At 34.5% G+C, this 22,601-nt stretch overlaps 1 protein-coding gene across 2 annotated transcripts; it reads left to right on the forward strand.

The window, feature by feature from the left end:
• Positions 1 to 1,163: 1,163 nt before the first annotated feature.
• On the forward strand, positions 1,164 to 22,038 carry slc71a1-1 (solute carrier family 71 member 1-1). Of its 2 annotated transcripts, NM_213527.2 has the most exon segments (12): positions 1,167 to 1,433; positions 4,582 to 4,677; positions 7,640 to 7,702; positions 7,792 to 7,919; positions 9,438 to 9,552; positions 9,626 to 9,844; positions 13,799 to 13,912; positions 14,029 to 14,100; positions 14,801 to 14,913; positions 17,197 to 17,294; positions 17,374 to 17,528; positions 20,039 to 22,038. In NM_213527.2, coding segments are annotated over 12 exon segments (1,458 nt in total). In that variant the 5' UTR covers positions 1,167 to 1,355; the 3' UTR covers positions 20,246 to 22,038.
• The last annotated feature ends 563 nt before the right edge of the window (positions 22,039 to 22,601 follow it).

Here is a 22,601-nt window from a genome sequence, read left to right on the forward strand (position 1 = left end):
TGTCCAAAAGATGGCTGCCTGTGTTTAGGAAATTTTTACTTTCATCATGGCAAAGATAAAATAAATCAGTTATTAGAAATGAGTTATTTAAACTATTGTTTAGAAATGTGCTAAAAAAATTATTCTCTCCGTTAAACAGAAATTGGGGGAAAACAAACGTGGACTAATAATTCAGGGGGTTTAATAATTCTGACTTCAACTGTATATAATAATTTTTTAATGCAAATTTAAAAATTTTATTCATTCATTTTTTGGCTTAGTCCCTTTATTAATCTTGGGGTCACCACAGCAAAATGAACTGCCAACTTATCCAGCATATGTTTTACGTAGCTGATGCCCTTCCAGTCGCAACAGATTAGAAATCTAACAATCTTTAAACACTTCACAGGGGCCATATGAACAACATCTCGGAAAGAAATAAAAGTGCATCACAAATTATCATAAAGACAAGCTAAATTATTTTTTTGAAATGTAGGCTATACCGTAAATTTTAAAATGTTAAATGTTTCAGAAGCTTGTTAGCGCTGAAGTTTGAACATTTTTTAATTGATTTGAAGAGCAAAGTAAATTGAGAAGGGGTGACGAGGTGGCTCAGTGGTTAGCACTGTCGCCTCACAGCAAGAATGTCACTGGTTTGAGTCCCGGCTGGGTCAGTTGCCATTTCTGTGTGGAGTTTGCATGTTCTCCCCGTGTTGGCGTGGGTTTCCTCCGGGTGCTCCGAATTCCAAAGACATGCGGTGAATTGAATAAGCTAAATTGTCCCTAGTGAATGAGTGTGTATGGGTATTTCCAAAACTGGGTTGCAGCTGGAATGGCATCCGCTGTGTAAAACGTGCTGAATAAGTTGGCGGTTTATTCCACTGTGGCGACAAGCTGAAGGAAAATGAATAAATGAATGAATGAAGCAAACTTGAGAACATTTCTTTTAACAATGAATAGTACATGGTGACATTTAGGTTATTTAGATAAATTAAAATGATAATCTAAAACAAACAAAATAGGTACTGGGTATTTTATTTTATTTTAAATAGAGCAACTTTAATTAAACCGCCTTTAAAAGCAAAACGACTTTTTTTTCATAGTTTTCCTGTTTTGACCACGTGTGCGCGCACTGTGCGAGGGCGTGGCCAAGCGGGAATCGAATGATTCCTACGTCATCGCGCACACCATGCGTCTCTCCTCGGGAAGATGGCTGCTGTGTACATGATGCGAAACTGAATGGACGCAAAACAGCCCGAAATTGTTGAAATTCACCCCTTTTTCCCCTCCTCGGTTGCCCGCTCCTCATCCACACACATGCGTTTACGGTAAACCGCGGCCGTTTTCAACCTAGTGAGGAGAACTAGGATGATAATATGACCCAGAAAAAGAAGAAGCGAGTGAATCGCAGTTTGTTGCTGGCGAAGAAAATCATCATCAAGGATGGAGGAACGGTGAGTTTTAGCCACAACAAACACTCACAAACACCCAAAAGACAAAGGTTTAAGCCTTAAATAGTCATATTCATAATTTGTATGTTAGTATGTGAGTATCAATGGAGTGTAATCTGTCTGTCGTGGCTGTAAACATCAACGTTTACTTCCCGTAAGCGTCAATAAATCACATCAGGGCACGTAAATCTGAAGATTAACCTTTTAGATGATTATATAAGAGATTTTTATTGCTTTGACGACACATTATGAGGGTTTAAAAATGCCCAGTTCATCTGTCATTATTATTAAGTGTGGCGGTAAATATTATAATTTGTTCTATTTTTAGTCATGTGAATCAAGCATATAGGAAAGGCTTAAATTGTTTTAAAATTATTTTTTTAATTGACTATATAGTCATTTATATACACAAGCTTATACTCCGTACGAAAAAAAAAATGTTTTGTAAATATTAACTTTCATTTAGGATGTTATTAATCGTTTAACTAATAAAATCATAACATAATCGCAGAACTAATATGCTGGTTTGATATTTGATACAAACAAAAGTGTTTCTAGAAATTGTATATATTTTTTAGTTTAGAAGGTTTAGTTTCACTTCTGTTATTTAAAATGAGTAATACGATATATGATTGTGGTAGTCTGTTAGTATTATGAAATCAAAGTGCAGTGTTGATTTCATCTGTGGTACCGCCTCAGTGTTAATGTGATCTGCATCTTTGTAATTTAATATTGAGCCTGTCGGATGCTTAATGTTATATATTAATGCATGAAATGCATCTCTTGAATGCCCTGCAGGATGTTCTTTTGCTTATATTTTTACACTTACAACATTTATTTTTATCTTTTTGCACTTACCTGTCCCTGTTTTTAATATATATATTTTTTGTATAAACTTTGAAAGGCTTAGTTTTAAATATGGATCCAGTTAAAAAATATATGAGCAATTCCATGCTAATGTCAACCTTACCATGAAAAAAATTAGGTTTTCACCAAAATTTGGAAACCGTTTGTAAGTTTTTTGTGTAAGCAAGTATTTTACAGTATTTTAGAAAAACTCAAAAATGTTTTTGTCAATGTTTTCAAACTATTATATTTGATTTACCAAACAGGCTTCAACGCTAAGCATTTTTTTCTACTTGCCTGATCGGACCAGTGGTTCAGATTTTTACTTGCCCTGCCAATATTTTCACTGGCCCTACCAAAAAAAGTTAATAGCTATTTCTTAGCCACAAATAAAAAAATAAATAAATGTGTCAAAATGTTTGTAAATCTAGAATTTAAATATTTCAAAATTGTTACTAAATGTATAATAAGTACAATTCAAAGTGTTTAGCAAACAAAAGTAGCAAAATGTGCAGGTATTTTATTGCAAAACAAAAGATGGCTGACCTGCCCAAACTGACGGCAAACTGTACACAACATTACTTCATGTTTTAGTCATGGTGTAGTGTACCCTCGTAAATGTCAGCTTCCAAGACATTAAAAACAAATGATTTCCTTTAGCATCATCACTTGATGTTGCCGCCATGTTGCTGTCTCTTCGCTGAACTGGTTGTTGCGGAAAAAAATAACATTCTCACAACATCCAATCAGATAAGAGGAACTGAGAAGGTAGCATTTGAAGGCTTAAAAACACAAACGCTTTCTCAATTCTGATTGTTTTTGCATGCAATTGACAGATAGTCACAGGCAAATTAAACTTTAGTGACAGCGCATTAGTGGCCTGATCGGGCCAGGAACGATCCTGTCTACTGTCACGAGCATCTCACTGCTGGTCCCGGGCCATCGGGCAGTCCTTATTGTTGAGCCCTGCCAAAGTTGCACAAGTGACAATTTCATGTCACATTTATAACAACACTTTCCTCATAAATGCAAAAATATTAAATAAAATAAAATCAATCATTTTTGTTCTAGACAGCCGACTCATTCTTTTGATTATCATAATTTCTTTTGGGTTGTGCAGTTTAATTCACAGAGTTTCCACAAAGCATGTTGTATGCTCTAAACTCGCACATTTTTTTGGTCACATCCATAACGCATGTTTGTTTTTCTCATCTAAAGTACAAAACATGTTTACAGATTGATGTTTTCCCATAACTCTGTGGTCAGTTGTTCTGGAATATGTAAACAGATGTTTCTATATAATGTTAACATATACTTCTACGTGAATAAATGTTTTGAGTTTTTACTGCAAATGTCACATCCATAACGCTGGAATTGCTCATATAGAGTTTCTATCAATGACTCTATCAAAATTAAATTGTAAAACTTTTATTTAGTATTTTAGATTTATTATTATTATTATTGTTGTTTCAATATTGTATCATCTTTTATTTTGATAAATCTTTATATTGTGAATGTGTTTTTTATAAACGCTGTCTAATTTTAGTTTTAGTTTTATTACAGTTACCCCCCCAAAAACGCCTACATTATGCTGTAATTTGTTTAAATTTGTCATTTTTGTTGCCATCTCTTAACTTTTATTATTATTGTTATTTTTTTATTTGATACAATTCCGTTCTTTATTCATTCATTTTATTTTCGGCTTAGTCACTTTATTAATCAGGGGTCGCCACAGTGGAATGAACCACCAACTTATCCAGAATATATTTTAAGCAGCGGATGCCCTTCCAGCCGCAACCCAACACTGGGAAACAATTCTATTCTTAGTTTTACTAAATTTAGTACTTTAGTTTTAAATTAAATGTATTAAAAATTATGACTGTTTAAATATTTAGGTTTAAGTAATTGGTGTAGGTGTATGATTTCTAATTACATTTTTAATCTTTATTTTAAGCTTAGTGTTATTTAAATATAAAGTAGTAGTTGTCGTTCCTCATCTTAAGCTTATTTTATTTCAGTAAAGTCAGCAATTCAGGTTTCAAGTCAAAGACCAAAATAAATTACAATTAACAGCACAATTAGACTAAATACTTTTTCCACAAAAAAAATCAGTGTTTTTCTGCGTAGCAAACGAACAGATGCATGCGTCATATTGCATAATGGTCTCGCTTATACACTAGTTTGATAGATTAGGCCACAAACAGTGCTAATGTGTAACCAAAACCAAACCACAGCTCTAATGATGGGCATTAATGCTGCCTCATTTTCTCCTGATGATGTACATCTCTGTTTTTTCTCTCTCCAGCCTCAAGGCTTTGGTTCCCCCAGTGTTTATCACGCCGTTATCGTCATATTTCTGGAGTTCTTCGCTTGGGGTTTGCTCACAGCGCCGACTTTGGGGGTAAGGTGTACTATTGCAGGCAAAAAAAGCAGTATCTGTTAACTTGAGGCTTTCATTTCAGTCTAATGTAAAGAAAGCATTCAAAATACACGTTTTAAAGGAGTTTTTGCAGCACAGTAGATTCAAACAACAGTTTATAAATCTATATTCTGATGGTTTATACAGAGGCATTTACATACAGCTTTTTATTCTACAGCAAATTGTGAACATTTATTTATTTTTTGGCTGCCAATTTTCTTTTATATAAATAAAGTCTTTGCTTGACATAAAAATGCAGTCATTAATCATCAACCGAAATCAAAATATCAGTAAAAAGTCAAGTCAAAGTCAGCTTTATTGTCAATTCAACCACTTATGCAGGACATACAGAGAAAGGAAACTGCGTTACTCTCAGACCCTAGGTGCCTTACAGATAATACTAATACAAAAACTAGAATTTAAAAAAGAAATGACAATAAATACAATCACACATGTAATATAATCTAAATAAATAAGTAAAAATAAGATTGTAAACAATACAATTACACTTAAGGGCACATGGCAAGGAGTTCAAACTAGTGTCGTGCAAAACATATCGTATAATGCAAACAGTATATAGTGCAAAACATACAGTATAATGCAAACAGTATATAGTGCAAAAAGCTTGTGAATATAAAGTGTCAGTGTCTTAATAATATATATACATGATACAAAATGATAATACAGTGGTGGCAGCAAGCAGGTGAAGTAGTCCAACCAGTGGAAATAATACATGATTTTGGCCATAGGAGAAATGGTCGTGGCCAACTGAGCCTGGTTTCTCAAGTTTTTTTTCTCCTTCACTTTCGTCAATTGGTGAAGTTTTTTTCTCATTGCTGTCGCCACTGGCTTGCATGGTTTGGGACTTGTACATCAATGGATTCCTTGTCAGTGTTTGGACTTTCAGCAGTGAATATTTAACCACACAGAACTGAACTGAACTTCAACACTGTAAACTGGACCGACATAGTTTCAATCTACTATAATCTTCTATATTAAGCTGCTTTGACACAATCTGCATTGTAAAAGCGCTATAGAAATAAAGATGAACAGTATTTAATAATTTGTTGTCATTAAGATATCAGCCTAAATTTGTTATTGGATCTACTACAAAACCATTAAAAATAGCATTTATCGACATTGCCATTATTTGCTTTACTGCGATATATATTCAGGGTGTCCGCGGGGTTAGAGCTGATAAATCATTGTAGAGAAATTTAAGGCCCTTTAAAAGTATTAAAAGGTCTTAAATGCTATTTTGCCAGGTATTAAATTTGATTTTATTTTTTTATTTTTTTAGAAATGTATTTATAATTTTTTTAAGCAATACAGATACAACAACAAACAAGTGAACAGAACATGGGGAGAAAAGAAGAAAAAGAAAAATAAGAAAAAGAAAAAGAAAAAAAAGGGAGGGGGGGTTGGGGGCATTAATTAAAGTAGCGATATTGCATATTCATGCACCACAAACCTTTACAAGATCTGACCTTGTTAAATCAACCCTCTGATGATTATGGAGGTTATGTTTAAACCCATATGTAACAAAAATGGATCCCACCTCTCATGAAATAAAACATCTTTGCCATGTAAGACACAAGTTAAGTAGTCCAGTGGTACATATTCCAGTATTACCCGGTGCCATAAAGACTTTGTAGGAGTTTTGTCCGTTATCCAGTTCAGGAGAATACCTTTTCTTGCACAAAATGTCAGGAACTTGCAAAGTGTTTTTTTATGCTTGTCCATATTAATCTTGTTGAATATCCCAAGCAGCATATGCTTGGGGTCACATTGATATCATTTTTGATTATGCAATGTATAATATGCTAAAGTTTGCCTGAATTAAATCTGCGGATATCAGGAGGCTGTGTTGTTTATGAAATCAATAAAATCCTACCAGATATGACATCATGCTGCTTTTTTATACTGCATTAATAAAGGCAACACCATTATTTATGCAGCTCTATAAGTGCCAACTTGCAGAATTAGCTAGATTTAATAGATTTTTATGCAGTATATGAATAATGTTTTAGTTTTAGATTAGTTTCTTACATTAATATATAGTAAATATACTGCAAGTTAAAATCTGTTTTTGGTTGAAAAGTGGTTATAAGGTCTTAAAACTTATGAAGAGTCTTTAAAAAGGACTTAAAAGGTATTGAATTTCACTCTCTGATTCCTGTATATACGCTGATATTGCGATATGATTACAATTTCACCAGATTACTTCAATATTGTAAGATGTTTCCGTAGGGGAGTGAATAATGCATAAAACAATAAAAAACAATCTTCGATCAATGTTAAATACAATAGAGAAAAGAAATAAATGAAGTCTAACCGCATTCAGGTACAGTAATTAATTAATCAAATGTAAAATAATTCTGCATAGTCTTCATTGAATAAATAATGCAATTAAAGTTACAAATTGTACAATTTCTTATGTTTGAATGCTTTTAAAAACTTCAAATGCAAATAAACATGCAAATAATCAACTATAATCCAGACCTGACATTGCACATGCTGCGGTGTAACTTTTGCAAATAATCACATTATTATATTGATTCCCTAAAGAAGCATTGTGCAGCCCTAATATTGATATGACTGCTGATATATTGTGCATCCCTATAATAAATGTGTTAGTTTCAGTTTGTACTGCAGTGTAAACTTAAATAATTTCAGCGAAGGCAGCATATTAAGTTTCAAATCATAGATGGAAAAATGGATTTCATGCCTAATAATACAAAGAAAATTGAACTCAAACCAAAATAAAAATTTTTTTTGTTTCAAAAGCAAAATTATATATTCCTATCAGATTATTGTCACATTTATTACAGGTGCTACAAACCATATTGCGTAATACGATCAAGTGTGAAAGCTTCATAGATCATGAAAACACTAGAGTGGTTGTCATACCTGACATAACTGTTTTGTCTGTTTTTGACTGCAGGCTCTTGACGAAACCTTCCCCAAACACACGTTTCTGATGAACGGCCTGATTCAGGGAGTGAAGGTGTGGTGTTCTGTGTGATATTCTCACTTGTGTTTTGTTGATGTTGGTCATTGTTGATCAACAGTGTTGCTGTTCGTTGTCCTCCGCAGGGTCTGTTGTCGTTTTTAAGCGCTCCTCTGATTGGTGCTCTGTCAGATGTTTGGGGAAGGAAGTCGTTTCTTTTGCTTACAGTCTTCTTCACGTGTGCTCCCATTCCTTTAATGAAGATCAGCCCATGGTTCGTTACGCTCCTCACTTTTTCGGTCTTTTACACCTCATACAATGTTACTATAATTATTATATATTAAGAAGTTTTTAGTTCCCTTTATTTTATGTGTTTGCGTATGTATGTATATGTATATATGTGTATGTATGTATATGTATATATGTGTGTGTGTGTATATATATATATATATATATATGTATATATGTATATATATATATATATATGTATATATATATATGTATATGTATATATATATATATATATATGTATGTATATATGTATATATATATATGTGTATGTATATATGTATATATATGTATGTATATATGTATATATATATATGTGTATGTATGTATGTATATATATGTGTGCGTGCGTGCGTGCGTGCGTATGTATATGTATATGTGTGTGCGTGTGTGTGTGTGTGTGTGTGTGTGTGTGTGTGTGTGTGTGTGCGCGTGTGTGTGTGTGTGTGTGTGTGTGTGTGTGTGTGTGTGTGTGTGTGTGTGTGTGTCCAAACTCGGCCCTGGAGGGCCGGTGTCCTGCAAAGTTTTGTTCCAACCCTAATCAGACACACCTGGGCTAGCTAATCAAGCTCTTACTAGGCTTTCTAGAAACATCTTTGCAGGTGTGTTGAGGCAAGTTGGAGCTAAAAACTGCAGGACATCGGCCCTCCAGGACTGAGATTGGACACCTCTGGTGTATACGTATAATATAAATTATTTATATATTAATATTGATTTTTAGTTTAGTATCTTTTCATGTAGTTTGTTTCAATTTTTTTTTAGTATGTTTTTATTTTATACTTATTTTATTTTACTTAGTTGTCGAAGCAATTTTCAGTCATTTTGTTATGTGCTTTCATCATCATCATCATCGTTGTTTTTGTTGTTATTATTAATTATTTACACTCTTAAGTTTTTACTTTTTTGTCAGTTTTTTCTTTCCCTTCGTTCAAACGGATAACCAAGCTTTTTTTTTATAGAACAATTTGAGAAATTTAGTTTTTTTGTTTTATATATGAAGTTTTTATTGTTGTTTTATTTTTTTCTACATACAATTTTATTTTACTTGGTTGCAAGTCAATGTCTCTTATTTTGATTTTAAGTTTTAACAATTATATTGTTCTGTGTTTTTGCTGCATTTTGTATTATTATTATTTTTAAATTTTATATATTTTTTCATAACTTTTTCATTTATTTGCTAAATATTTATTTGTTATTATTATTTAATTTTATTATTATTGTTATTAATGTTGCTAACATTTTTCATGTTTTGGTTGGAAAATAAAGTACTACAAACTACTGTATTTCAGATACTTTCCAAGGCCTTTTTTACTTTAGCAGTATTAATTTGATATGTAATTTATATGTAAATCCATTTAATTATTTACTTTTTTTGGGAATTCAATTTTAAACTTATTTTATTCAAATATCAGATGACATGTACACAAAATTGATGATGTCAGACCTTTATCAGTGTGAATTATTAATAAAAAAAGATTTCAAATGTCTCTTTCTCGTGTTTCAGGTGGTATTTTGCCATGATCTCAGTATCTGGAGTGTTTGCTGTCACCTTCTCTGTTATATTTGCCTATGTGGCCGACATCACTCAAGAACATGAGCGCAGTATGGCGTATGGCATGGTGTGTATTACCATCATCATCATTTCTGTAGGCTCATATCTTGGTATTAATCCTGCTGTTGTTTCTCCTCCAGGTCTCAGCCACGTTTGCGGCGAGTCTGGTGATCAGTCCAGCCATCGGTGCGTATCTCAGTCATGTGTACGGAGACACTCTGGTTGTGGTTCTGGCTTCTGCCATCGCCATGCTGGACATCTGCTTCATCCTGGTGGCCGTGCCGGAGTCACTGCCCGAGAAGATGAGACCCGCGTCCTGGGGTGCCCCCATCTCATGGGAACAAGCAGACCCTTTCGCTGTGAGTCCAGCAGAGCTTTCTCTACTCATTTTTCAACATGGATGTGAAAATGCAAAGATCTTACATGGTTGTGTGTCATAAGCGCTTTCAAATAGGAACCTTTTACGGCGCAATAGCCTAGTGGTTAGCGGGCCGAGATATGGTGCAGTAGCACGTCAGCGCGTCCCGAGTTCGAATCCCGGCTCGACAACATTTCCCTACCCTACCCCCTTTCTCTTTCTCCAACTTCACTTCCTGTCTCAATACTGTCCTGTCTAATAAAGGCAAAAGGTCAAAAATAAATCTTAAAAATATGAACCTTTCAAATACAGTTAAAGTCAAAATTATTAGTGATTTATTCTTATGATTTTCTTTTTCAAATATTTCCCAAATGATGTTAATCAGAGCAAAGAATTTTTCACAGTATTTTCCATAATATTTTTTCTTCTGGAGAAAGACTAGTTTTATTTCGGCTAGAATAAAAGTTTTTAATTTGTTATTTATTATATTTAAAACCATTTTAAGGTCAAAATTAGTAGACCCCTTAAGTATTTTTTTAAATTGTCTACAGAACAAATCACTGGTATACAATAACTTGCCTGATTAACCTAACCTGCCTAGTTAGCCTAATTGACCTAGTTAAGCCTATAAATGTCACTTTAAGCTAAATACTAGCGTCTTGAAAAGTATCTATTAAAATATTATGGCATCATGGCAAAGATAAAAGATATCAGTTATTAGAGATGAGTTATTAAAACTATTATATTTAGAAATACGTTGCAGAAATCTTCTTTCTGTTAAGCTGAAACGGGGAAAATATACAGGGGAATAATAAATCAGGAAGGCCAATAATTCTGACCTCAACTGTATGTCAGTTAATTTCAAATATGTTCTAAAAAATCTAATATTGCTATTAAAATCATGTCTAAATGTAGATTCCAAATGTGATTTTTCTTATATACAGTAGAAAACATTTTTATAATGTGAGGTCCAGCCAGTCTACTGGTGGACGAAGGTTCACTGCAGGTTTGGTCTTTCCAGTGCACAATGTTGATTTACTTTAAATTTGACTAAATTTTATTAGTAGGTGGTTTAGAATATTAATATATTTATCCTCGTTTTATCTGACTCCAATTTTAAAACATTGACATGATTATTTAGTTTCTTTTAATATTACTTTGGATTATGATTGAATGTTCTCTTCGATTCGTTATTGTATATTATTCTCGTTCATTCGGATTCCTATAACATCCTGAGTCTTGTACTGGTCGAGTATACAATCTCTTCAACACAAGCATGTCAGTCTTGGTCATTAAACAGAGTCGATTAACCACTATTCTAAAAAGGCAGAACCCTACTTACTCTACTTTTTTTAGAATATTTGTTGTGTGTTGTGCATGAGAATAAATGTTAAACAGTGTCAGTATAACTACTCTAGCCTATGTAATGTTGAATATAAAGCAATAGGGAATGTGACAATGACAAATGTCTTATTTTACCATTAGAAAAAAATTGGTCTAATTAAGTTGTCAATGACAGATTGCAAGCATATGTCTCAAACATAATAATTCAACATCAGAAATATGAATAGTAATATTCTGATGTCATCACTTTGATGTGCATTAATGACCAGGACAAATTTTATGTCTGTTCAAGTCTATTCATAATTTAACATACAGTAGATCTACACGTAATATTATTATAGTTTTTTTTACCATTTGTTTGAGAAATAATAATAATACCCCACTCATATAACCTATATTTTACATCTACAGAATCGTGAGAAAATTGTGATCTTTATTTTAAGCAAAAAAATCTCAATTCTCATATCAGCCAGAATCGTGCAGCTCTACTTTACTGCACATTTATATTATGTAAAATCTGTTTTTACAAAATATTCAGTTTATAAATCTATATAAAATCGTTATGTTCCTAATTTGAACTTGACGTGACATATGTTAACATTTAAACATTTTAATTGTATATAATATATATCAAATTTAAACCAGTTTTGGACTCTATATAGTTGCTGTTAAATCAAAGTTATGTTCCAAATTTGAACATGATGCCACAAAAAATTAGGTTCATATGAGATTTTATTTAGGTGCTGTACCGAAAAAAAAGCTAATAGGTGATGTTTAAAATTTCTGTCATGATACTTCTTCAACCTTTAAGTCTCGGACTTGAAATATGTTTTATCAGTATTGACATATTAGTGCTTTTTTAATGATGTGAAACAATGCCGCCTGCTAGTGAGAGGAGCTTGTGAAGATCTTGTAAAGCACAGATTTTATTACTTTCGCAAATGGTCATCGTAGAACCTTAATACAGAAACGAATGCATTATTATTATAAAAAGAGGAAATGGCACTGAAATGAATGAGTGATGGTGAAACTGAGGCAACGCTTTCTTCATTTGCACTGTGGTTTTTCTATAGGAAACTATAGGGTATTTAAAGCCTGACGTTGTTTTAAGCTGTTCTTTATCTGTACGCGTGTCATATCCGTCACTTTTGACATGTGGTCTGGTCTGAAGTTTCCCTGAAGCCTGATGCCGTTTCCCACCACGTTTGTTCTTGGTGTTAATGAGGAGTTTTTTCATGCCTTATTTAGAAGCAACATTTACAGTTTGGTATGTTAAACGTGTCAAACACACAAACCAATGCAAAGCCTTTTCTAACTGAATTAGTGTAGCATTAGTCTCTCATTATTACAGAGCTTTAATGACAAACATGCCGTGATTTCAGATTTGTTTTATATGGCAGTTTTTGTAATTGCCTAATAAACAAACAAATTTAATGTAGAACTTAAAAATTTATCATGAAAAAATATCTCTTCGATTAGGATTGAGTATTGTTTGGGGTTATTTCAGTGCTAAATCAATATTTTTAAAACTGTTCCTGTGCCTGAACCGATACTTTTGACTGTAGAAAAATCTTTTATTTGACAAAAAATATATATATTTTATTTGATCAATATAATTAAAGTTTAAATTTTACATCAATTCATATTTTTATTTATTTGAATTGAATTGCATTAATATATTTCGTCTTGTCAATGGCCTCAACACTTAATTTTGTTGTGCATTTAATATTTATTAACATTTAATTGTTCATTCAAATAAATTAGAATTTTACAGTTATGATCGAGATATTAACATGATAAAATAATCTTTTGTGTATTAGCAGTCAATAAACTAATAACAGGCTTCCTAAGGGTCATTAAATTTTAGAAATATCATGTAATTTAAAATTGTGAAAATGATCAAATCAAACCATCACATAAAAAGTGTAGGTTGATATTTTTTTTTTATTTGACTGCAGATGATTTACTGCTGGTTTTGTCTGACCACAGGAGAACTGCACAATGTAAAGCTGCAGTTGACGCAGTAGCATTGTGTAAAGCGCGATATGATACAGCATGTTAAATCCTTGCGCTATTTTAAGTGACTGTAAATGGAGCCGATTCTACCGACTTCAAAATTAGTCGACTCCAATAAACCCGGAACCGAACACCCATACTGATCTGTGTATATTATTTGTAACGCTTTGCATTTTAATGAACAAATTTAACAATGTAAGTAAAATATTATTATTTTTAAAGATTATTTTGAATCATGTGTTCAATTAAAAAACCTGACTAAAGGATTAAAGGAAGTACTTTTACAACCTTAATCATAGTTCAACATTTACTAATGTGTTATTAAACTCGAAGATAATCCACTCTGAGTTAACCTGAACTAACAATGAACAACTGTATTTTCAACATAAAGATGAATAATACTGTAATAAATGCATTGATCATTATTTGTTCATGTTTGTATACACTAACATTAAATTGTACCTTATTGTTAAGTGTGTAATAATTACATATATAATATCCACTATAGGCTCTATACATCAGAAATAAACATGTTTGCAATAGCACACAGTTCTGCTATAAGCTTGTGTGTGTGTTTGTGTGTGTCTGTCTGCAGTCTCTGAGGAAAGTGGGTCAGGACTCGACGGTTCTGCTGATCTGCATTACAGTGTTTCTGTCGTATCTGCCCGAGGCTGGTCAGAACTCCAGCTTCTTCCTCTATCTGCAACAGGTGCGTCACTTCACCTTTAACTCCCTGTCATTAATCCTCCTGTTTACTGCCTCGCGTCTGTTCCCGATAACACACAAGCGGCGCTTTCATCCCGTCTGCTTTCTCCTCCTCTGCAGATAATGGGATTTTCATCTGAAAGTGTTGCAGCTTTCATCGCTGTTCTAGGTTTGCTGTCTGTCGTTGCACAGGTCAGTGATTTCATGTTCACACTTAGGCTATTTCAGTCAATGAAGAGTAAAACTATTAGGGATGTGTGATATATCAGTGGTCGTGTCCATATCGGTTTTTAATGTTAACGTTATCGGTATGATAACAATACCCGCAAAATATATTTGAACCGATAAATTCAGAATTTTCCCTGGTTGAACCAGTTCTGCCTAGACTGCTAAAAAAAGATTGCTCTTGATCACTTACTAAGGAATTTTCCTGCCTGAGCATGAGAATATTTCTCAGCATATTTGCATATTGCTCATCATACAAAGATATTTCTGATGCTTGCATGTAATATGTACGCATATACTATCAATGTTTAGCCCAGCACACAGTATTGGTTTGGATTTAGTTGGCTCTATTTGTATGAAGACAAAATTATTAGACAAAATGATATTTCTTTTCAAATATTTCACTTTTTTTTTACTGTTTAATTAAGCAATAATTAAAATAAACATTATAAAAAGCCAATTATTATGTTTAAAAAATCTTTCGATTTGTTTGTTTAATGTCTATGTTTAGGTTTGATCTGTGATTTCTAAGTGAAACAGGACTAGTTTTGTAATTTGGTCCAAGTTACAAGTGTAAACAAACTTAATTGATCTTAATTACATGCTAATACTGTAAAAAACAGTCATTTTTAATCATGAAGATGATCTGCTTTTTTTCCGCCTGCAGACTGTAGTGTTGAGTTTACTCATGCGTTCCATTGGGAACAAAAACACAATTTTGCTGGGACTGGGATTTCAGATTCTGCAACTCGCCTGGTACGGGTTCGGATCAGAGCCATGGTAAGATCTGTTTTGTTAAAGAATAATTTAAGCAATTAATTCAATTACAAATGTTGAGCAGTAATAATATAATGTGTATACTGTTTACTGAAACTACTTGCAAGTAGGGGTGTCAAAATTAATTGTTTCTTTGGTGCACGGCGATGCAGACGCGGACAATTCGGTATCGGTTCAGTAATAATCATAACCGGTTATTATACTGACGTCATTTATCTCCTGTGCGCTCTGTTGCGAGGGAGGTGAGCGCGAGTATTTACAACACTCAGCCAACTCAGGGCCGGCCCGTGGCATAGGCAGTATAGGCATATGCTAAGGGGGCTGTATATCCAGGGGGGCGCCAGAAATGAGCGCGCTTCAGTTGGTTTTGTTTTCGATATTCCTGACACACATTCAGTTACAGACGGCAATAACTCAAAAACCCTAAAAAGTTTTAAAGTGTGTTTCCTACAAAAAAACAAAGCTGGTTATGTTTCACAGCTGTCTTTCTTTTATTTCGCTCGACATTACGATCACTGCTCTGTTTAAGCCCTCGCAATATGTGTTTAGCCGGGAGAGCTTACGCTGAGAGGAGCTCTCAGTAAGGGACCGTCGGAAAAGTGTTTTGTTTTTTTTTTTTCGTTTTTCTGCTCCGCTCAGTGCGAGCTCTCCCTGTTGCGAGGGCTTTAGTGTGTGTGTGTGTGTGTGTTTGTTTGTTGCTGTCTATGTTTGTGTATGTGTTTGAATGAGAGACAGTGTGGTGCTGTGTGTTTATACAGACAGCTTGTTATAGCCTCCCCCCTAAAGTATAATACTGTATATGGAAAGCATCGTCGATGCACCGTGATGCACTGAGATATCGAATTGAACCAAATCGAAGGCATGATAATCATAACCGAACCGAACTGTGAGACCAGTATAGGTTCACACCTCTACTTGCAAGTGTTCATAAAATCAAAAATTGTTGGTAAAAGTGTTTGGAAGTTATTTATGATGGAAAAAAAGCCTGCAGCAACGTCCTGTTCATGTGGAATTTAAATTGCACCTATTGTGAAAAATCTACTTTTTAAGCTGTTCAGACAGACGTGTGTAGGTATAGTTTATAGACCAGGGGTGTCCAAACTCGGTCCTGGAGGGCCAGTGTCCTGCAGATTTTAGCTCCAACTTGCCTCAACACACCTGCACGGATGTTTCTGGAAAGCCTAGTATGAGATTGATTAGGTTGGAACTAAACTTTGCAGGACACCGGCCCTCCAGGACCGAGTTTGGACATGCCTGGTATAGACCGTCAGATTGGGGTGGTATAAACACACCCAGTCCTTTTTTATTTTTATTTAACAGTGGAGAAGATTCAGTACTCCACCAAGGGTTGCAGCCAAAAATGTTCTCTAATTTGGCAGCCAGTACTGACATATATAAAGCAAATGGATTCAAACCTAATATTTTCAGTTTGATCGTTGTTTATTTGTTTCTCACATTTTTTTCCTTCCCTTCATTTTATTTTAGCTATCTAAAATTATTTAATTTCTTTATTTTACATTTGCTAAGCCTATTGTGACACGTTGTGTATATGTACAATAGATGAATGAACATATAATGGAACGTGTATATCATGACATGATGTAAAACAGAATAAAAATGGGCACAACATATCGTATAGAAATGGTGCAGTGGGCCGGGGACTCTGTTGGAGCAAAGATAATTTGTTTCTGTTTTTCAAATACATTTGAAATTGATGTTTTTTTGACCAAAATGTTATTAATAAAGTTATAAGCATCATTGATGTGGAATGTTAGTGATGGCCTGATTAAGTAGCTATACATGAACAAAGGAAAATTAAGACCCGTTATCAAAGATTTGACCTACAACACAGTATTTCAGTAAATTTAAGACTTTTTAAATTTCAAATTGTTTTTGAGATTTAAGACATTTTAAGACTCTTTAAGACCCAGCATATAGTATCATTTCTGTACATTAAATCAATTATTAGTATATATCGACCTCATGTAGAGGACTATTTCTTTTTTACATCTTAATGTATACGTTTCTCACTTTATTTTCAATTATGGAAAGTAAATGATGAAAAAGTGTTACCATAAACAATGTATTTTACGACACCACAAAATAAACGAAAGAGCATGGACTATTTATTTTGTCTATACAATATATATTATCATTTTGCACAGCCCTAATTCACAGTCTCGACAAACAAGCATGTTTGTATCTGGAGAGCCTTTAAATCTCTTGTTTTAAGTCTCAGTTATATAATATCACACACATCTTGACGCTATAATGTGCTTCTTCTAGGATGATGTGGGCCGCTGGAGCCGTGGCAGCCATGTCTAGCATCACCTTTCCCGCAGTGAGCGCTCTGATTTCCCGCACGGCGGATCCGGATCAGCAGGGTGAGCTGACGGACGTGAGCTCAGGTGTTCAGTGTTGTTGTTATTTGAGCTGCGGTGGCTGATGCTCTGGTTTCCGCAGGTGTGGGTCAGGGAATGGTCACTGGGATCCGTGGACTGTGTAATGGTTTGGGTCCGGCTCTCTATGGCTTCATCTTCTACATCTTCCACGTGGAGCTGGACAAGGTTCCGGAGAAAGGGCCCGATGTACAGCATCACAGAGATCTCCATCAACAGGTCAGCGCATGCTTTTAATCAATTCGCTTGCTTGATAATTAATTGATAACAATTTAGTTTAATTGGATGATTGGTCTTTATAGTAATCACTAATATTGTGAAACTTAATTACAATACGTCATCAAGACAGAAATGACATTTTTGGGTGAATTATACCTTTATAAATACAATATGTGACCCTTGTATGGTGTTCGGGTCTGTGAGACCCGTTTTCAGTTTTTTCAAAATAAAAATGAAACACTGAACTAGTTTTTCAACCTGAAATTCTCTAGCTTTGGCTTATTTTCTGTGAAGAACATAAATCCGAACAAGTTTCAACGACCGCATAACTGTACCTCCCCCCACACATTTACATTACATACAAGGTGTTTGGGTCCACTAGACCCGGGTCTAATAAAAGTCTTGAAAGTGTCCAGTGTTCCTACACTCTGTCCCCCTCCTCTCTGGTGCTGCTGTTTTCTTCCCCTTCCTCTCCTAACAAAGTTGCAACATTGTTGAAAATTCAACTATCAACACTGTCTGCTCTTAGGGTGCTTTCACACCTGTGAATCGAGTCAGTTGTTCCGAAACAGAGATTACAAATGTTACATTGTTGCTCTTTGCTCTTGGAGCGGTTCGCTTTCACACTGCAAAGTTTCTAAACGGACCAAAAGAGCTAAAACAAGTCACGTGTGAGTAAACTCTCCTCACATTGGTCAGGGTTTATTTTGCAGAGTCCAGCTCAGCTGTCAGGAAAGGTGGTGGTGTTTGACAAGGTGCGCATACGTGTTTGAGGAGAGATGCGGTGGGGAGGGGTGAGAAGGGTGTGGGACGTAGCCCAATTGAGGACAGGGAGGGAGACGTGAGATTACCGGGAGATTATCACTCGTTTGCGGGCATCCGGAGACTCTCAAAACTTCCCGCCCTACTCATAATTTATATCCATAAAACACTGTGATATAACCTCGCTCGGATAGGATCGCTTTCTCACTGCAATCGATCCGCTCCAGAGTTTGTTTCAATCAAGCCGAGACCACCTCATTCAAGCGATCTCGGAGCGATTGATTTGGCACGGATCCGAGAGCGATTGGTGCATTCACATATGCCAAACGAACCGTGCTAACGAGACAGGTTCCAAAATAAAAGTCTAGGTGTGAAAGCACCCTAACATTCCCGCACATTTTACCCTCTCTTGCGGGAATCAAGCTTTATTTTCTCATACCCTGTTCCATCTGCGAATTAGGGACATAGTACTATAAATAAGACTTTGCCAGTGTGGTTCCTTATCACAACTGATCAAGATGGCCAAAAGATTATCTGCTGCGAGGGCCTTGCAATTGATTATGGAAGAGAGAGGGGCTTCTGATGATGATATCCATGGCCATGGTGGGAACAATATGAAAAAACAAATCTGTGGGTTTTATTTATTTCATAACATTAATAATAATAATAATAAAACAAGAAGCAGATTAATTCATCAATATGATCTAACATAGGTAAAGGGGAAAATTAACCATGTTTGCTGTTTATTTGGCTTGTAATTGGGATTAAGTAAACATTTAACGTTTTTTTTTACATCTAGCGGGTCCACCAGACCCATGAGCACTGGCTGAGTAACCAAAATACGAACACCACACAAGGGTTAATGCCATTTGGGTGTGTCCATGTTGCTGAGCAATGTATATTAAACAATGTGAAGACTCGTGCGACCACCTTCCTCTTCTCTCCTGACCCCGAATATATAATTGACTGAATCGTAGAAAAGCAGAATTAGGATCGTGTGTAAAGTCGAATCGAGATCGCAATCTTTTTTTTGAGTAATCGTGCAGCCCTAATAAAAGATCATAACTTTACACGAGTCTCTAACAACAGAAAGCAACACATGTATTGAGTGAATGAATGAATGTATAAATTTTACCTATACAAATGACATTTTATGATGATTTTTTTATGCTGCAATGTTTTGTTAGCACGCTGAAATGTTAAAGTTTTTAAATCTTGTGATGCTGATGTAACTTTATAAATAAATAAGATATTTTATACTGCTATGAAACTTTGACTGATTCTAAATATTCTTAATATTTCTTCATAATCCGATAACAAATATAGACTTATGAAAATCAAACTTCATATTAACTGATGATGCACACCCTCCGAGGACAACACAATCTTAAGCAATACGCAAATACTTTTCATTGTAAATGTATTATACAGACATCACCCTTTTAAAAAGCACATTATATATTATATAACTGCAGGTTATGTATATTATTCTGTCCATCCTACACAGAACAGCTTCACTTTCTATTTTTTACTGTAATGTAATACCGTGCACCTTTTCTAATGTGCTTTGGAGCAGTAATTATTGTGTAAAGCGCTGTACAAATAAACCTGAATTAGAGTTTTATCAGCAAAAGTCAAATAGATACAGGGGAGAAGCGTCACCATGTTAGTTTGTTCAAAATTAGCATCCGCATCTTTTTTTATTTATTTAAATAAATAACTTTGCATTAATCTTGTTTCCCCGACAGAGTGCAATAATCCCAGGCCCGCCGTTCCTCTTCGGCGCGTGTTCTGTGCTGCTGGCGCTGTTGGTGGCTCTGTTTATTCCTGAACACCCTCATATGGGCACTCGCTCGGGCAGCTGGAAACACCACACATCCCCGCACGGACACCCGCACAGTCCACACCCCCCAGGAGAGGCCAAAGAGCCCCTTCTACAGGACACTAATGTCTGATTGGCTGTTCCATGTTGGCCACGCCCCCTCCATCATTTGAGGAACGAACTGCGCATGGAGGCTGTTGTCATTTATTGAAGCGTAAAGCTATATATCAAAGGCGTGCTCGGTTTTGTGAATAGATCTGTGCTTTCTTTCTTACTTTGAAGGTAAGTTTCTATGATCAAGACTAGCGTTCCTTACTGTATCACGAATAGAGCACCACTTTTTAAAAGTAATGTGTATATAGAAGAACATATATTTAATGATGGTTCTGTCCAACGGCACTATTACAACGGCTTGTATTTATTCTGTTTTTTTTTTTTTTACGACTTTCTACTTCTTCATTATGCTAGCTCACTCAGGGACATAACCTGGTCAGGAATGTTTCCACATTCAGAAGGGCCGCTTCACAACATACATGCAAACACTGGGTTTCATCTTATAAACTCGAGAAGAATCAATTTGTAAATTGCTTGTCAAACTATTTGCTGAATTTGTGTTGAACGAACCTTTTTTTTTTAGCTATTCATAATTTTTTTAAATTGTAAAATGTTTGAAAAACGACACTTATTAAACTGTTTGCAAGAATTAACCCTGAACAAACTTAAACTTGTGCAGAAAATTTGAGAGATTTTTTTTTAACAATGTAAATAATTGGTAAGAGTATTCGCAAGAAATTGCATAAAGCACACTTTCATTTTTCTGTAAAACCATTCATAAATTCTGTAAGTAATTCAACTGTTTGCAAAAAATTCCACAGAAAGCATGTGTAAATTTAAATAAAATACGTTTTGACTATCATTCTTAATGTAAAATTAGAGACGACAAAAGAATTACCACTTGATTATTTACAGAGAACAAATTCACAAAACCCAAAACTGAATCTACTTGGGAATATCTGCAAATTATTCGTAAATCGGTTCAAATTAAGCCAATTAACATAAAATGTTTGTAGGACTTTTTGTTGAATTTCGCTTGTTTGTTTTTTTTCTATAAACCTGCTGCATTGATAAGAAGCGTTCATAAGGAAACTTTACACTCGACTGTACGGATTTCTATATGAGAATGGCCTTAACTGATACTTCATTTTCAGACTTCGATAAACGAATTTCCGTAACGGAATGATTGTGGTTCAGCTTTAGTGTTTCATTTTCTTTCTCTCACATGTCTAAGCTGATGCCTGTTTTTATTTATACCACTTAGAATCAATGGTGCCTTCCCCAGCTTACATGGTGTCGTTGATTAGCGACGCATGAAACTTCCAATCGCAAGATCTGATCTGCGTCAGTATTTGAATAGTTGAGTTGCGTCAGACGACAGTAGAGCTGACTCCAGATCAGTAGTGAAACTGAAACACGTGACGCGTCATTTGTCTGGATTCGCTTTGGCCTTGTGTAGAAATATTATTTTACGAAACTACGTATGTTTACGCAGAACACTTTGTAAATGCCAACTGAGAGTACATTTAAGCAAAAGGGGTGATATTTTTTTTCTTTTTGCCAGTGGCCTTTCAATTTTTGTTTTGTTTTCATTAAGACAAACATACAGCTTGTTTTTAAGATACATAATGACCAAATTTATGTATATTTAGTCAAATTAGTTTGTGTGCTTTGGATATTTATGAGATGATCTCCTGTAATATATTACCTTTGTTTCAGAATACAGTGTGCTTTTTTTAAGTTCTGTGGTTCTGTTGTGCCGTCGTCATCATAAGTTTTAACATGTTTTTTTTTTTTTTTTTGGACCCTAAAATGTAAATGTCACAAAGTATCTAAACATGCATTTCAATAAAAGTTCAATATTTTGATGTATGTGCGATTGTGTTGGTTGATTTTTATTTTATGTTCATATATATCGTCACCTTGGCATTATAAGCATCTATCTGCATTCTGAATGATTGAGATATTGAGCTTCAAAGTTTTTGCATTCCTTAGCACACAGTGTTTCTAACATTTGTTTTTTAAATAAAAAGTCTTAAAATGTGATCAACTTATACAAAAACATCCCATAATGTAAATAAGATGTCATTTAATAACAATAAGTCAATAACTCAATTTTGACAAAAATGTCAGATGGAAACTTACAAATCTAAGGTGACGATATATTTATATATTTTTATGAGTACTTACAGGGTTCTTACACTAATTACCATCTTCTAATTCCAGCACTTTTTTTAAGCACTTTCAAGGTGCATTTGTATGCTTTTCCAGCACCTAACAACCACAGTAAATTAACTATTTTATCCCCTCACACATATTTTGAACTCACAGATAAACTTTCAGGTGCATATTTGACCAAAATGGTAAGAATTTGGAGCTATGCAATTTCAAATTTAAGCAGATTCAAGCACTTCGGATTTTGGACAAAATCCGAA

The sequence above is a fragment of the Danio rerio genome, chromosome 22, assembly GCF_052040795.2.
Source record: "Danio rerio strain M-AB ecotype USA chromosome 22, GRCz13ab, whole genome shotgun sequence".
Classification (NCBI taxonomy): Eukaryota; Metazoa; Chordata; class Actinopteri; order Cypriniformes; family Danionidae; genus Danio; species Danio rerio.